Source organism: Cryptomeria japonica, chromosome 10 (genome assembly GCF_030272615.1).
Source record: "Cryptomeria japonica chromosome 10, Sugi_1.0, whole genome shotgun sequence".
NCBI lineage: Eukaryota > Viridiplantae > Streptophyta > Pinopsida > Cupressales > Cupressaceae > Cryptomeria > Cryptomeria japonica.
The window spans coordinates 319,375,191-319,394,048 of NC_081414.1; the positions used below are offsets into that span (position 1 = coordinate 319,375,191).

Below are 18,858 nucleotides of genomic sequence, written 5' to 3' on the forward strand. Positions count from 1 at the left end.
ATGTTTAATGTGTAAACTTCTTTTGTCATGTTGACTTTTATCTTTTGGGATGTAAATTGAAATGTTAGCTCTTTTTTTGGAAAATGTCTTTATAATCATATTGTTACTAGTGTAATTATTTTTTGATGTATTGATTAAGGCAACACATTCAATTGATATGAGAGGAGGGCAACAAGGGTCATTACTTATGACTTTTAAAGAGCTCATCTTTTAACTTTAATAAGAGATAATAATCTATTAAAAAAAAAAATATTCTATATAATTGACACTAAAAAGTTTTGATAATATATTTTCTAATAATAGAACAATTAATGAGTTAGTTAGATTATGAAATTTAATACTTAAACAACATAATCATCTGATAATCAAATAGTTGCCTATCACAATCCTATTGTAAATCTTTTAGAAAAAGAATATGAAATATTTTAAAATTATCACCTATAAAAGGAATAGGTAGAATTTCCTTACTTGACCTTGATAAATTGATTTTAAAACGATAGAGAAGGCACATTAGATACATAGCTCAAATGACCTTGCACATATGTTGATTAAGCATAAATAAATTTTGCATATCAAGTTTTATATATCTTCTAGTATAACCTATAAAAATGATTAGCATAGCCTAATAGGCTCTGACACCATGTTAGAAATTAGGATCTAAGGATACTAATCATTATAAACAAGATTATAAGGTAAATGAAATATGAAACATACATGCAAAATGTACACATTACACAAGATATACATGGGGAAAACCCTTTCGGGTAAAATACCCCATAAAGCATCATTTAATTAAAACACTTACAAATATAGTCTATAATAAAATAGACATGAACCTGGGGATACTCCTCCAATACTACCACATGGCCAATAATACCTCATATGCATAGTGATACAACTCACCATAAAGCTCCAAATTCTCACACCTCTCAAATGAGAGAGAACCTCCTTAAATATGGGAGGAAGGGTGACTTCACTAGTCACACCTTTTCAATAACCCCCACTCATTAATAATCTAATAGTTATTAGATTATAATTATTTCAAATGGGATATGCTTATAAAGCATATAATATATAAGGTTTTATAACCTTATATTAGAACATTATATATAAATGTTATAAGGATGTGATCCCTAATAACATTATGTTCTAACAGATTATAACATTGATCATGATTATGATATTGACATTGATAAAGATGGATTAGATTGACGACTTGCTTAACATAGTTAAGCGTCAATCTAATGCTATTGGGCTAGTAACCCGATAGCACATTAATGTCGATCCATAAATGGATCGGCATTAATATGCTATCGGGGTATTAACCCGATAGCATATATAATGCTATTGTTATCGAGTTTAGTTCATAAACATTTTCGGGCCATTAACAAAGCATCATAACTAAACACCGCTTCGAACAAGTGTTTAAGTATTATTGTTAGTTACCAAACATAACATAGATTGGGATGTGCAATATGAAGAGGCACCGATCAATAGGTGCCTTGATCGGTCATGTCTAAATGACATGACCGGTCAAGACATCTATTGACCGGTCCTCTAAACATATAAAGCCCGATATGAATCATTTGGAGAAGACATAGAAAAACATAAATGATCTCTCTCCTTCAGCCTGCAAACGAAACAATAAAATATTAGACAATATTATCACATATATAATAAGTTCTTTTATTGCAATTGAATATAACTTTACAAAGGATTCACCTGTTAATGTGGCATTTGCAATCCTTTTCCCTCTTGACATAGTAATCAGCTACACTATCTTTGGAAATCTCCATATACACAGCTGCTGACGGTATTCTGAATTTTTTTTCAATAGTATCTGCATCAAGACGGATTATTGCCTCCTCATCATCATTTCTGATAGTTCTTATCTCTTTATCAAAATGGTGAGCTCAAGCAAGAATGAACTTGGGTTCTAGGAAAGCCACCGGAAAAGAAGAAGCATGGTGAATGTGGCTGTCCAACAATCGCTGCATATTATTATCCTGTGGATGCTCCACCCTTTTGATGAACTCTGACATGTCAACATGCCCTATTTTCGTATCCTTGATATGATCCATAGGAGAGGAAACTTGTGAAGGAGAGACCTCATTCGGGTACTTATCAAATTTGTATTTCATCTTCTTTGGAATGGAAGATGATGGTAAATCTGACATTGAAGAACAACCTGATATGCTGCGATGAAGACTTAAAAGTGTCAAAGCAACATCAATTTCAGCTGCAACTAGCATCTTTCTTCTTCAAATGGGAAAAATCCTATCTCTTGCACTTCACAACTTTGTGAGAGGAAGATGGGAAATAAATAGGGATGCTTGGAACTTGGGTTTTGACCAATTTCGGATCTTGGGGAACGTTTTACAAGTATACAAGTAGGGAAGAACAAATGTGCAACCAGGCTTTTGAAACCCGAATGCAAGTATACTTGTAAAAAGGAAAATGAGTTAGTGGGTGAAAAATGAGATTTTGACATGTAGGAAATGGCAGGAATGGTATACACAGATGATGGCAATGAATATGAGTGAAAATGAAAAGGTTTTGGGAAGAACATCTTTATGAAAATGGGAAGAACTTTCAACTTGTAATCAAGTTTTAAAAACCCGATTTTGAAGGGATGAGTATTTTCCAACTTTGAAACTTGGAATTCCAACAAAAGATAGTTATGATTTTTCAACCAAAGGGGTAGATCAACTATTTTTATCTCACTTGCAATTGGGTTTTTAAATCCCAAATGCAAGCAATGAGGGAAAATGGGGAAAGACAATGCAATTCACAAATTGCTTTGCAAACTTGGAACAAAGGGGAAAATCTCTTACAAAACCGATTTTAGGCAAGAACAAGACAAAACTAACATATATACAAATTGATCAAGGAGACTAAAACAAACTAAAACAAGAACAAGGGAAGAAAGCATACCTTGATCAACAAAATGACCTCCCAAGAACAAGAAGCAATCCTTGGAAGAAGAGAAGGAATCTCTTAAATAGACAACAAACTAAACTCCAAACCCTAGCCACGTTTTTGAAAAAAATGCCATATGTAGCAAAACGCCTATCAAAATGCATGAAGAATCGGTCAAATGATGCATTCAATCTCCACGCCTAGTTACAAGAAGCCAAAACGACTTAGGAGAACCAAGATTCGTGGCACTTCAAGAAGAAAATTGTGGCATTTCGTGAAACACGTGTTTGCTGTTAGAAAGCTTTTGAACCAGCAAAACGTCTTCCAAATGGCATGAAAGGAGTTTGAAGATGCATGAAAATCGGTATGAAACCAAAACGCCTTCCTCCTCCTATGATTCCTCCACAAAAATCGTTTGTAATCTTCAACATAAACAACCTCTATAGCTGGTTGGGTTCTTGAGGAAGAACGACGAGTTTAAAATTGCAAAAAACATGTGAAATTGGGTTTCTAAAACCCATTTGCAAGTTTTAAAAAGTTCACTTTTCATTCATTAAGGCAAAATCGGGTTTGCGAGAGCAAACAACAAGTTTAAAATATATGTAAAAGGGAAGTAAAACTCCCCTTACAAGTTTTAAACTGATGGAAATATTGTCATTGATGTCAAAGATAATGGTTAAGGAATTGGATAGCTGTGATTTATATGAAGAAGACTACATGAAACCATTAATAATCAGAATTGAAGGCATCTCCATGATCGAATTAGTGATAGTATTGAAGATGAACTTCATATATAAGATGAGGGTATACGGTGATCAATGCAGAGATCTGTTTAACAATGAACCACTAAGCAACAAATTGATTTATATTGTCTCAGCTACAGAGCATAGTGACTGAGAATATATACTGTACATTCTGATATATAATACTGTACATACAGAGCAAGAGCAAGACATGACTATAACAACAAATAGCTACATAATACATATATGTTTATATACAGCAACATATAGAGATTCAATAGACACAGAATACATTGTGTATATATAAAAAGATGCTAGCCCGTATGACAGTATTTGGTCGCAGTCTTGATATCAGCAAGACTCAGATATCTATATTTCTGATTATAGATTCAGTATATATTTCTGAAAATATATTTCTGATTATTGATTGAGATATACATTTTTGAGAGCATGATTCTAAATATAGATTTAGATTGCCTCAACGGCATTCTACAACACTTGTTGAAGACTCAGTTAAGATGAATATATAAATTTGAATGCTGTTCGAACTAAAGACAATCCCGTGCCGATATGCCCAGCAAAAGGATACCATATACATGGTGCTACGATAAGTCATCTCAGTAATTACAAAGAGAAGGGTCAGAATCATATGGAGCAATTGCCAAGTGTCGGGACATAGAGCTTGAGAGGTGGATACCAACATTATTGAATACATCATAAATCATCTCCAATCCATATGTCTTAGAACTCCAGTTCGTATGTGCAATGGACTGTGCCAAAATTAATTGAAGAAAGACCATCAAAGAAAGGCTGGGTACCAATCACATATAGAAAAATAAAATGTATCTTGCAGATAAAAGACATCATTATGAGACTATGAACGGAATGCTGGTAACAACGAACATTAGAAGGATCTTGAAGCTGATGGTTTGAACTATTCTAGAACAGTTTAGAATGATCTCATATGAAGGCGACGATAATATAAGAAGATTCCAATATTGAGTGCAGCGCCTCTATTATTAGAATCGAATGGTTGCCAAGAAGTCAACAGCAAAGGCTCTTCTATACTTATCATGAGGAGGGCTCGAAATGAGTGTTTACATTTATAATAAACAACCCTTACCAGATCGCTAATGATTACACAGGTCATTGCCGCCAAATACAAGTACCCAGTCAATATATATCTGCCACGATTATGAATATAGTGATGCTGGCCTGTATTAATATGAAATCGTATTTATAACTCATATGGAAGATCGACATTAACTTCTATGAGGTCAAAGTTAAAAACAATCAAAATATAATAGATCATCTACAGATGTAATTTGTGATTGCTGATTAAGGATATGCATTTGAGAATTGAGACGTCAAGTAGAAGTCACCAAAGCTATATTCAAATACAGTGATCTGACTATGTGTATGATCGGACTTGTGATCAGATTTGTGAAATATGACTAGTATATGAGCTTGGATCAGATTTACCGATAATGTGAAGGATAATAAATGAGAGGAATAGATATTAATAAGAAACTGTGTATTTAAGTAAGAATACGACAGCAGACTTAGTGACAGCGATGTAATTTGGTAATGAAAGATACGAAGGGAAGAGATTTAGTCAACAATCGTAAAGATCTCTATTTTTATTAATAAAGAACAACAATAATAAAAGACGTTGTATGAGAAGTATTTATTTAAACAATAGTTCATAAAAGGATTGGGTGCTTGTTAATAAAAATAATAGCACCGACTTAATAAGGGTTACGTTTGTAAGAAAAGTTATGTTAGATTGGAGGGGTGTCACCTTTCCAAAAAGGATGTCTCTACTCATGGAGACATAAAGATATATACAAGGATTCATTTGATGACAAAAAGTGTGTGTGTATAGTGTTGGGTGCTGCGGTTATTATTCTGAAAAGAGAAATACAGGTGTGAATTATATGAATAAGAAGAAGAGTACGTAGAGTTAATAAGTCTGAATTTATTTTCAGACTATGATGTGTGTGAAGACAATCACGTGTGTAGTATGGAATAATTGATGTGTGGAGAATAATAATTCTGAAATTATTTTAGATTGTGAGAGAATGAGAGTGCCGAGTTGAAAAATAAAATAAAAGAATATATCTGAAGAGAAAGTGTTGTGTGTAGAGGTACTGTGCAAAATATAATCAGATTTTCATACAGTGGGTTGGTGCTCACAAAACAGAATTTGGGGAGTTGGTGCTTCCAGTGGGTTGGTGCTCACAAAACAAAAATTTTGGGAGTTGGTGCTTCCAATGGGTTGGTGCTCACAAAACAAAATTAGGGGGTTGGTGCTTCCAGTGGGTTGGTGCTCACAAACAATTGTAAAAGAAAAATTACATATATATATATATATATATATATATTCTATCATATAAAATATTGAATTGGCAAAAAGTTTCATTATACTGATTCACCCCCCCCCCCCTCTCAGTATAACTGTGTGCTCTTTATAAACAACTCAACAAAAGACATGTAAAGGGAAAATAAAATTCCTTTTACAAGTCACAAAAATAACTTAAAAATAAAACTTGTAATAGGGAAATAAAATCCCTATTACAACTTAAAGTGACTTTATAAAACTTGTAATGGAGGGAAAAAAACCCTACCATAACTTAAAATCACTTAAGTGGACCTTTTTAAATGAATTACAAGTTTTGTTTTAGCTTTATAATTTAAAGTTCACTTGTAATATGTTTAAAATGTTCCTACAATGACTAAAAAGTCAAAAAAGCAACAAGGGGGAATAAAAAGTAAGTTACAAGTTCTATTTTTTATAAAATGCACTTGTAATTAACTTAAAATTTCCCTACAACACTAAAACAAGGAAAAATAAAACTTGCAACTTAAGTCCAATTTCCCATCTGCAGTTAGGGAGAAAAAACCCAAAATTGAAAGAAAAACAAAGCAAACAAACTCGAAACGCGATGAAAATCGAAACGTGGTTTGAGGATGGACTGAGGATAAGTCCAGTCCAAGGGTAGAGAAAATTTCTACCTTGGGAAGCGTGCCACAGTAAAATTTTCATTTTTTGACAAAAATTTCTCTGCTATAGTCCATATTTTCTAAAACAAAAATGAGGACAACACAAATGTTGTTATGTTGTTTGGTAATAATGTTAAGTGAGTTTGAGGTGTTTCCGAAAGGCCACAATAGTGGAAGTTACAATATACAAGATAATGTCCTTATGGAAGAATGTTCCGCATTCCTCCGGCTTTTTAAGATGATGACTTGCAGTTTGGATATAATGTTTGCGTTATGTGGATTTTGCACTATCATGTTTATAGGTCCTTAGTTGCTTAGATGATGAATTTGGTTGTGGCGGTTTGTTGACAATGACATTGTCTATCAGGACTATTCCGAAGAATGCTCTGCATTGCTTGTTGTGTTGGTTCAAGTGTTGCGGCTTGGAGGACATTTTCATATGTTTCGTGCAATTTTCCAGTTCAGATTTCTAGTGTTGGTATGATTGGCCAATGAAGTTATGTTGTTCTGTGTTCGGCACTATCAGTTGTGTTGGTCTTTGGCTAACTCAGTTGATTTATCTTTTTTGGATCATACTCTTTTGGTTTGGATTTGCATTAGAGGTTGAGTTAGAATGTTGATATGGGTCTTATTGTGGCGTATGTAGATCCGCATTGAATAATTTGCATTGGGTGATGATTTTGGACCGACCGGTTGACATGCTTCATTGTTTTTCTACGTGTTATGTTGGATGTCGACTTTGGAGGATTTGCTAGTGTGTGCGGTTTGTTGGAATTGACTTAGGGAGATGTATTTAGGTCCCCTTTATCTCCTAGAGTGGACCATATTGTATATAGTTGCTTGTGGTGGCTGACTTTATGTAATTCATGTATATTCTGTCTATGGCGGACTTAGTTGAGGGTTTCAATGAATAACCTAGTATAATTGGAAGTGCGGCTATGTGTATTGATGAGTGGATTGTTGTGAATTGGATATAAATATTATGCAAGCATATGTGAAGAAGCAAAAGTGCAAATTTCATTTTGTGACAAGCTTTGATGATCATATCTTCAAGGTGACAGTGTTTTGAGATAGTGAATGGAGTGAGATATGTTTACCATGATATTATTCGCTTGACATAGTAGTTCAAGGATAGTTTCATGATTAGGAGATCTTGCTCATTTCAATTCATCATTTCACCATACTTGCCGGAAGACAGTGAGTCCTTTGGCAGCTTGTGCAATCTCTGTATCTTGCCCTAAAGTAGTGCGCTTCAGTAATGCAAGTCCTTTGTATCTTGCCTTGAGATTGGGTGTCTCAGTAATGCATGTCCCTTGTATCTTGCCCCAAGGCTATGCGCCTTAGTTTTCCAAGTCCAATCAGGTGCAGTGAGCTTCCTTGGCCTTGAGCCTAAAACATTGTAATTGTTTATTCATATTGTGAGTGTGATTCTCACCATGGTTTTTCTTTCTTGAGTTTTCCACGTAAATCTAGTGTTCTTGTGTGTATTGTGCTTTATGGTTTCATGTTTCATGATTGCAAAGATTAGTTAATTGTGATTTGATGTTTAAAGGATTATAAATAAGTTGTGTTTAGGTCCGGACTGATTCACCTCCCCTCTCAGTCTTGTGGTGTGTTCAGCAGAGGGGTCGAGCCCTTGCCACCAAGCTGAAATGAAGACCTTCAAAACCACACAGAATTTCATTGTACACACACACTTCATATTTTTTTGTAAACCCTAGATGGGCATGTCATAAACCAAAAAAGCATTCAAAGCTTGTAAGTTTTTTTTAAAAAGTAACTAAAATGGTCAAGTCTACCTTGTAGGACTCGCTCAGAATTGGCAAGTCTGGCGAGTACTCAGCAGTTGAGTCTCCTAGACTCGCCAAGGGTCACCCGCTTGGGGCCTCGCCGAGTCTAGGCAAGTCCTACCGAGTCTTGTAACACTGATTCAAACTATGATTAGAGTTTGTAGATGCAATTTATATTTAATGGACCCACTTTGGTTAAATTGACAAAACATCTATTCCTCAGTATAGTGTGTGCAAGGTTGGATATCATGGGGAACTCGTGGGTTTGCTCAATCTCACATAGCTACCAATGAATGCATTCATTTATTAGAATACCCCAATCACAAAAGATCTTGTTGTCACATATAGAGTTCATCATTTAGAACATCCAAGATTTGAATATTTTGGCCTTGTCTTCTCTATCACACAGTTAAGCAAAGTGATCATTAGGAAGAGTTCTTCCTTGAATTTATTTCTTATCGTGATTGGTAATCGATGGGACCTTTTTGTCAGCGTCAACGAATGTTTCCTTGCTTGCTTTTGGGACTCTAAGAGGTTATTATTTCATGCATCTTCACTTCATTCACATTTATTTCTTGTTTCTCCATACAATAATAAGACAAAAGCCTCCTATATGAAATCCACACTAAATTTGCCAATAATGTCATTACCTACCATATGGTTTCCTTCTTCATACGTTCATAATGCTTGGCATAAGTATAGGCCAATTCCTAGTTTTGTGCCAAAAGAGAGAGGATGTGGCTTCAATGAACAATTTCTTTGAGCTTCTTTGCTATTTTATTCCCACTCTTAATCTTTTGTCTTAGGTTCAAATCTTGCATGTTCACAAACCCTAGTTCAAATCCTTGGATTTTAGGGTAATCACATGACAAAACAGAAGGAATTTCCATATTTTGGAAATGGTATGACATCTATGAAACCCTACCAAGCAAGCGTCACACACTTGAAATGATCTTGGTGACTTCGATTTGATGATAAACCCTTTCTTTCCTTGTTGAAAATGATTCTCCACAACTTAGCTTCTTTCTGAAAATTTACAATATTTGTTGTTTTGAAATCTGTAGACCTTGGCAAATATGAAACCCCATGTACCGAATGCCGCATGGTCTCCTTGCTGAAAATCTGATTATAAAACCCTAGGTGCCTTTGTGGAGAATAGAAAATGAAGATGAAACCTTGGGTGCAATGCAACCTTCATCTGATCTTTGAATCCCGTTGTATGCTGCTATGGCAGCTTTGAATGCTTGAAAGCCTGCAAAAATCCTTTGAGAATGGTGGAATAATGATGATACACTGCTGTAAAATCTGCCATAAAGCATTACAAGATCTTTCCAATGGCAAATAATAGCTATCCAACCTAGTGAAACTTCACACCCATTCTTTACTTTAGCAAATAGAAATCCTTGAATGAGTGAAAAGAATAACACACATGAAACCATGCAGTTGTGAAGATGGAAAGCCCCTTTTCATTATGGTATTTCCTCACAAAGCTGTGCGGATCATGCCATAGTGATTAGTTTGCTGCTTGTATTTTTTTAATTGAAACTCGTCTAGATCATGTTTAAGCTTGAACACATGCCCTAGAGTATATTGCCACTTCTAGAGTTTTGAACATTTTATTTTTGTATGCCTTGGTGGAGCAATGTATGCCTAAGGTCTAGGCTGCACATTTTGTTTCAAAACTAACTTTAGGTTCTCTATGAAGGGCACGTGCCTAGAAGAGGTGCCTTTTTGTGTCTTTATTTGTGAGTACCCCTACAAAATGCTGCCTACATTTATGTAGCTAGTCTTAGGTCAAGTCGTTCTTGTAATTTTATTAATGTCAACTCAATTCTTCTAGTGGAGTTGCAAAGATGTCTAGTATGGTCTAACTCTAATTTCCAATTAACAGCTCTTGAGATTTCTTTGAGGTTGCACCATGCCAAATTAAAGACAAAGAAGTTCCTGACTAATGGAGGAACAAATAGTGAAAAGAAAGAGAAGGAAATGGCAAAGACCTTGGCCTAATATTATTAAAGATCGACAAATGGTTAAGTAAATTCCTCTAGGACTCCATTCATGTGACACATTCGCAAAGGTAAAATAGGGACACTTCTTAGTATTGGTGCACAATTTGAATGGCAACACCACAAGGAAAGGACGCCCAAAGTGGCAAACCTCATTGGAAATCATTCCAAGGGTTAAAAGGTAATGAAGGCAAGCAAAAGTTTTGCCAATACAAAGGAGCTCAGCGAAGATTATGAGACAAAGCAACTTTGCCTCAGCAAAGATGGTCCAAATTTCTAATAAAGGTGCTAGAGGTGATCCAAAAGTGTGCCAAGGTGGAAATGCATCAAACTTAAGAGAAACTTGCACTTTATTGATGGCAATGCCAGTCTATAACTCTGATCAAGGTGACAATGGCACAACAAAAATCTGCCATTCACTTCAAGGTAAACTACCATTTACGTGGTGCATAATTAGAAGGATTAAGCCAATCTAAAGTTTTGACAAAGGTGGTAAACTGAGTCTAAAACTATGCCAAGGGTGGTAGAGACGAGCAAACTCTGACAAAGAAAGAACTCAATTTGAAATAGCATTCATGTCAGCCAAGAGAAAAAAATGACAAGTGACAGATGAATGAGGAAAATGTGACCAGCAAAGACAACTTAAAAACATAAAAGAAAACCACACAACACAAATCAACTAAAAGTGCTAAAATATTGATAAATTCCACTAGTTCTTAAAAGAGTATGAATTGAAGTTTTAGTGTTGTACTTTTCAAGTGACGTAGCCAAGAGAAAAAACCGACAAGAGTGGCAGATGAATAAATGAAGTACAACAAAGGTGGCAAAGTCAGAACAGAAATGTGACTCAAGTAAAAGCCTGTTGAAGTATCAAAATTTCACACTTTTTTGAGTGGAATTGCCACATGAAGGTTTCAAGAATGAGAAAAAAGGCAACTTAAGTAAGTTAGGCACCATTTTGAGGTGGCAATGCCACATGAAAAACCTTCTTAAATTAGCAACCTCAAATTTTCAGTGCTAAGTCCAAAGTTTTAAAGCAAAAATCAGCGAATCGTAACCCTATGTTAAGGAAAAAATATAGTTAAAGCAAACAAGGATCTATTTGAGTGATTTATTTTCTCTCTACTATGGATAGAGCTAGGGTTGCTTTAAAGTGGGGCTTTATTTATGCTATTTTATTATTATTCGATCCCTAAAAGCTTCCTTTGATTAACTTATAAATGTCTTAAGAGCATATCTAACTTATTGATCCTAGTACTGGTTCAGACATGTGTGGATTTGGGTGACAGCTATAAGGTGAGGGAGAGAAAGGAAACTACACCCAACCAAGGCCGAAATATTGATCCAGGGGTGGTTTGGGAAGTATAGTTATCTCAAAGTGAGAGTAAAGCCATAACCACAGATAGGAGTGACCTCCTATGAGAATCAAATCCATGTCTTTGACATGAAAAGATGATGTCCTAACCCCTAGATGGAAGGGATCTGCATTTTTGAACCATTTACCCCACACTTGCTCAACCCAAAGCAAACCCAAGGCAAAATGCGAGCATCAAGTCGTAGGAAAAAATGGCAAAGTTAGTCGTGATTGCAGGGAAAATGTTGAAATTAATTGCAGATGCAAGAAAAAAAGTCGAACTTAGTCACGGTTGCAATGGAAAATGTTGAAATTCATTGGAGATCCACTTGACATCATCCCAAACAAACCCGTAGGAAGATTTTAGATCCCAATTTGCACCCCTTGCCAAACTAAACTCAGATCCAGATCTTGGGTCAGATCAGACCCGAATTGGTAGGTCCAGGGGGGCGAACCAGTAACATACAAGCACACAATTGCAATGAGAGTAGATGCCAAAGTTACACTGCAAAAATTGTCATCCAAGCTGTTGAGTCAAGTCTTTATGTTTTTTTTAACTAAATGAACGTGTGTAAGTTGATGTTAAGCCTATGCTGCACATGTTTATGTTGAGGTCATTGATCTTGTGTTTGTGATTCCAAACAATGAAATTGAATTGAGTAATTTTGTCAAGCGTTGCATAGATAGTTGTTATTCAATAAAGTATTAACTTTGTGTATTCCTTTAGCAATTTATTATTTGGAATTTTGTGATGTTCACCTACTTCATCATTTTTTGTTAGTGCTAATTTATTGGCCTTCAATTGACCTATATTTTGCACCTGAGCTTTGATGCTCATCTTGTTTGTTGTGTTGGAAAATACAATAACACTGATCAGGGATAAAACACATCAATGAACACAGTGATGAAGATTCCACAATGACTAATTGAACAAGAAAAGACCAGTGATCTGACATGAAAAATGACTACTAAAAATTTCATAAGTACAACGAGTTCATCAATTTATCAATGATGAGTTTATCATTAATTGAGGAAGGCTAGAAATCAGGTTGCTGACTGCTGGTATATTCAGAGTTCAAAACTTAAACAAAAGTGGCTGTGAAGGATGGCAAGTATTGGTTTTTACTTTCTGGTGAGGTCCTCACATTTCTGATTTTTTTTTCTCAAGAAAATGTGTGGGGATTTTAGAACTTTGGAATTAAAAAAATACAAAATAAGCTTAAACAGAAAAGTTAAGAGTGGCAAAATTTATACCAATAAATATCTAAAACAGCGAACGAAAGGTATAAAATAAATGGAATAAAACTCATATTAAAATAATTCATAAGAAATTTACCCAAGAGACAACCTTGTGCCATGGTATATCCAAGATAATGAATCAAAAGTATTAAATAATACAGCAAAATAAACACTAAAGCCACTAAAAAGAAGCGAATGTCAAACTAGTGGAAATTTAATAAACTCAGTGCAATTTCTAGAGATATAACTGCATCAAAGTTTTTAATGTTCTGTGACTTCTGTCATTTTAAGTTGCAATGCTAGAATCCTCAGATACCGGTTCTTGCCTATTTTGGCTGGGTCCTGGTCCTGGTCCCAGCCTGGTTCGCTCTGGGTCCCACCCGGGTCCTGCCCAGGCGGCTGGGTTCCCTGTGGGTCAGGACCCACAGGGAACCCAGCCGCCTGGGCAGGACCCGGGTGGGACCCAGAGCGAACCCAGGAGGACCCGGGTGAACCCAAGAGGACCCAGGTGAACCCAAGCCCGTGGGTTCCCAAAAACGGGGCCCACAGGTTAGAAAGCAATTAAAAACAATAAAAAAACAATTTTTTTAATCTTATTTTTACATCTAAACCCTAATCCGCCCCTCTATGATGCATTTCATGCATCAAAACATGCATTCAACCTATTCTACTTGCATTTTTGAAGATTTTTTCTTTACAATCAGGCTTCTTAGTTTTTGTATTTTTCTTCGAAGGTGACGACTACGAAGGTGTGAGACACGCATCAATATCAGAATATTTATTGGCATTGGCAATTATGGATTTATGATTTATGATTTATGATTTATCTGTTATCATTTATGTATCATTGTATGGGAAAGTTACATTGTATGTTTCATATTTGTATGTTTGAACTGTGAACATATATAATTTTGATGTTTGAAGTTTGAACATATATATATATATATTAAAAAAAATTAAAATATATATATATATATGTACGGACGAACCCGTACCCGTACCCAAAAAAATTTTTTTTTTGCCGAATCCGCAAATCCGTACCCGAATCCGAACCCGAATCCGAACCGGAACCGGTAACTTAGACTATTTGTAATAGGGCATAATTCAAATAGCTTGTTCCATTTAGATATAGCCTGTTTTATTGTCTTAGTTCTTTCCTCTCCTTTATTCTAGATGTCAGATGAGCGTCTAGAAGAATCTTTGAGATCGATTATTTTGCAGTTTTGTGAACATTTCAATATTGTTTCGTATGAACCTTTCTATTAACAGTTTTTTTTTTTTTAAATTTGAAGAGGTAGTTTGAACAGGAAAGTTAGAAGCTTGTCTTTGATATTTCTCTTCTACATTTACTGCGGTTCTTTAGATTATGTTCAACCTGCTTATGTTGTCCTCATGTTGCATATTGTATGTAGATTCATAATGATTTTTAACTTGATTTGTATTCCTTTTTTATCAAAACAGTTATTTGAGTTGAGACATTGTATGGTGAATTTGCAGGATTCTAATATTATTTAACATTTATGCTGTCCAAAATTAAGACAAATTGCTGAGTTTTAACATTCATTCGGCTTACTTTACTCTGCTTTTGGATTTTACATATCAAACATTTGTTTTCTTATAAATATTCCAGGAGGATTTAGAGAGTTCTCTCAGTCAAGCTTCTCAGCAGCAAAAGGGATTATATCCTTCTCTTGAAATTAATACAGATATTCAGGTGCCACTTCAGACCTTATAAAATTCCTAATCTTTTCTGAGTTAGCACGAAGTGCTAGGCTTTGTCAATTGAGAAGTCAGCGTAAGAATCATAATTATGTTACACGTCATAAATTTTCTTTATTTTTCATTTTTCATTTTTTTCTTATTTCCTTGTAGGTTGGGAGCTTTGAAGATGTAATTAAGAAGATGGAGGTATTTGCCGAACTATACATTAATATATCACTATACTGATGTTCGTAATTTGTAGTTGTAAAAATTGATGTCACTGCTAACTGTTCCAATTAATGAATGAATATAACAGAATAGTGAGGACAGCTCGGGATGGGAGGACATTGTGTTCATTCCTCCCGGCCTCGATGTTTTTAGTCAAGCAGCGAAGAAAACCTCAGCTCATATTCCGAGCAACGGTTCTACTTTTGGTTGAATTGTATAATTATCATCTTGTGTGTTGAAGATCGCATTTGGGGTGCCAGGTCTGCTTCTATTGCTCTCATCCATGCTCATGGTTACTACAAAATTTTCTGTAATGGCTCAAATTCATACAGATGAGATGGCCACAGAAAAGAGCTCCATGGATGGTTAGCTTTCTTTTTGATTGACAAAGAAAAGTAGTGCAGATCTTTAAACAGAATGTATAAAACAATGTACTTTGGAAATATACTTACAGTAACTTATTTCTTGCTTCAACAGAGGCACATTGCTAATCGAGTCTTCATATTTGGTGGGAAGTGGAGTTTTCATTTTTCATTTGGCATTGCTGAGTGAAAGTCATTTTCTTACGTGATTTTAAGTTTGAAACATGAAATTGCCTTGGAAAGCCCATTTCTGTGCTACAGATACAATAATTGGAAATTAGAAACAGCTAGTTGGCTGTCTCATGCAAAGTCAAGTTGCGATTGCTGGTAAAACTTGCAGTCTCGAATGTGCGTTTCAAGATATGAAGAACCTAAAATGAGCATTTCAAAATGTTTTAATACCATTTTAATGTTTATATAAAGAAAATAAAATCGGCCATGAAATAATTGTTTGGTTAAGTAGGGGAGAGAGGCCAATAGCTGTGTGGGCTAACTTTGCAACCATGCAGTGGTTACATGGAATTTCGTGTGACTTCAGTTTTTTTTAAATGTGATATGGATTTTATCTATCCACAATTTTAAGGTAATTTATCACACAACTCACATAAAGTAAAGTGATTTTTTTGGTATGACTTTGATTTAAAAAACAATGTAATATGGACTTTATCTGTCCACAATTATAAGGTAATTTATCACACAATTTTATTTAAAATATAATAACTTATATGTAACCTAAATAATCTCAGTACTTTTTGATATTTATAAAATATCAAAAAATCTTGTTATCTTCAACTTTTCTATCTAATATAAATGACCTAATAGTTCAACTCAAAAGATTTTTATTATTTTTTATTTCAGAAAAGCAATAAAAACAAGGCTGCTGACCTTATTTATTGTTATAAAACCAATATATAATTCATATTTAATTGTTTTTGATTAAAAAAGCAACAAAAACAAGCACCGTGCTAATCTTATTTATTGTTATAAAACCAATATATAATTCATATTTAAAATATAAGTAATACACAATTTTAAATGATCACGAAACCTTTTTAGTTAATATTTTAAATTACATGAATAAATAGAAAGTATTTATTCAATTCTTAGATCTGTTAAAGGACAAACATATGATATGAGGTACAATGCATGTACATTGTCATGTTAGTAGTAATATTCATAAGAATATTCTCTCTTTACATAAGAGCAATACTTATTTGCATGAACAAAGAGCACACTTATATTGGGTGGTTATGATATTTTAAATAGAGGAAAATAAAGAATTTATTAATACATGTATTTTTTATTTTTTAATGTCATTAGTAAGTTCTCACCTGTTCATGTAAGGGTCCATCGTAATAAACATTTGGTCATTTGTTGATTTACATGTAAAATAACTAATAACTAGCATATCTATATAAATTATGTTGAACTATATCCCTTCTTGAGGTATTTATTTAAGTATTATATGCTTCAAAAGGTTTTTAGTTTAATATTAAATCAGACAAAACATTTTAAATTATATGAAAATATCTGGTTTAAACAATTTAAATCTAGGAAAAAATTTATGTCGAAGTTGGCAAGAGGACTAAATTACAGATATTAAAAGGGATGAACAAATATGACAAAATGAAGTTGCCAAACAAAGATATGCTAGATAAAGATTGTAAGTAACAATATAACAATTGAAAGTTGATAAAAGAAGGGAAGAAAATATGAACATAAATATATGTGAACAATCAATCTCATTCTAAAGGAGAGGAGAGGCAACAAAATGATTGTTTATCACATGTATTTGTAAATTCAAATAGATTTAATGAAGTTTATATTAAAAATTGTGTTATGATCTCTTCTTTTATATTGTGTGCACCCAAACTTGTTAGTTGAATTTCAACAATTTTGTTGCAATTATTTGAAAGAGATCCTGCAAACTTATCAATATTAATTTAATTAAATCTATTTGAATTAATACACACATTTGATAATAATAGACTTGTGATAAACACTTTTGAATGCCTACATGGAACATGAATTATTTGAATTTGTTGTCGAGAATTTTCCATGACCTAGAAGGAAATACACCCATATTAATTTATCAAGTCAAATGATAAAAAGCCAGACTTCCTTGCACAATATTGTTATTTGCATGTGTCCTTGAGATTGCTTAGCCTTGAATAAATTATTTCATGTTGAGTTTGTATGAAACTAAATAAATTCAGGCTACTAAAAGTATGTTCATGGCACTTAAATTTGAATACTAAATGAGTTGCTAGCCATTTCAAATCAAGCTAAAAAAAATCTTTCAACAACACACCTACTTATAACACAAAGCTAAAAAAGAAGTTGAGTCGTAATTGCCTATGTTGAGATGCCTCACCTTGCTTTCGAAAACTTGAAATCTTGCAAATAAGAAAACCTTCGAAGCTCAGTTAATGTCAGCTAAAGAATGAAAAGGATATGGTTTCATCATAATTCAGAGAGGATCAAGCATAACAACGAGAAAAGTTTACTCCCTAACATTAAATAATGAAATGATAATGTAAATAGAATATAAAAAATAGTGCAAAAAATCTCGATAAACTACATATGCCTATTTCAATAATGCTCTTATGATACGATGCAAATACATGTTTATTTAAATGTGCATTTATAGTTAAAAGATCATAATTCAAAATGAAAACTTGTTATTTCGGATTTTTTTGGTATCAAATTGGAAACTTGTTGTTTTGAATAATAGCTTTAAAGGATAACAAATCTGCAATCCATTTCTTTTACATAGTAGAAAAAATTCAAATTCAAATTCCAAATAAAAGAACTAATGGTTATTAATTTGTAGGAAAATAATTATTATTATCATTTAGTTTGTTTTCATGTATATGGAATTGTTGAGGGCTTATATGTTGCGACTATAGGGTTTGTCCAGCTATTGGCCCCTCTTTTATTAATATTTTATAATTTTTTATTTTTATTCTTTGTGGTATTTTGACCATATGATAACAAATCCATGCATCATCATTACTTAAATGATTTTTTCTTTCATGCACAGTAATAGCATTTTGTCATATTTGGCATAGAGTAAAGGTCTTGTTATTTTTCACTTAATAAACTAACACTTCAAATTAAGTATTTAAAGAATAAAACGGTGTTAATTAGTCATTTAGGAATGTTAAGGAATGATTCTACTTGTAGTTCTAGAATATTCTAACCTTGGAATACATGAATTTGATATTAGTTCAACATATTAAATGATATACCATGTGATAACAAACACATGCGTCATCATTACTTCAATGATTTTTTCCTGCATGCACGGTAATAAAAATTTGTTATCATATGGTATTTTGACCATATGATAACTAATTCATGCGTCATCATTACTTCAATGATTTTTTCCTTCTTGCAAGTAAATAACATTTTGTCATTTTTGACATAGATTAATGGTCCCATTATTTTTAACTTATAAACTAGCACTTCAAATTAAGTATTTAAAGAATAAAATGGTGTTAATTAGTCATT

At 33.7% G+C, this 18,858-nt stretch overlaps 1 protein-coding gene across 4 annotated transcripts in view; it reads left to right on the plus strand.

The window, feature by feature from the left end:
- Positions 1-15,654, plus strand: part of LOC131036706 (protein TIC 22, chloroplastic) — a 171,856-nt gene extending 156,202 nt beyond the window's left edge. Inside the window, exons 6-9 of one of the 4 annotated variants that reach the window (XR_009104132.2) lie at positions 14,685-14,768; positions 14,927-14,962; positions 15,072-15,348; positions 15,461-15,654. Coding sequence is in view for 2 of the 4 variants with exons in the window: in XM_057968667.2 (XP_057824650.2) it covers positions 14,685-14,768; positions 14,927-14,962; positions 15,072-15,194 (243 nt within the window). In the remaining 2 variants the exon portion in view is untranslated. Of the gene's footprint in view, positions 1-14,684; positions 14,771-14,926; positions 14,963-15,071 lie in introns of those variants that run through there. The other 3 variants (XM_057968667.2, XM_057968666.2, XM_057968668.2) reach the window with 3 other exon arrangements.
- The last annotated feature ends 3,204 nt before the right edge of the window (positions 15,655-18,858 follow it).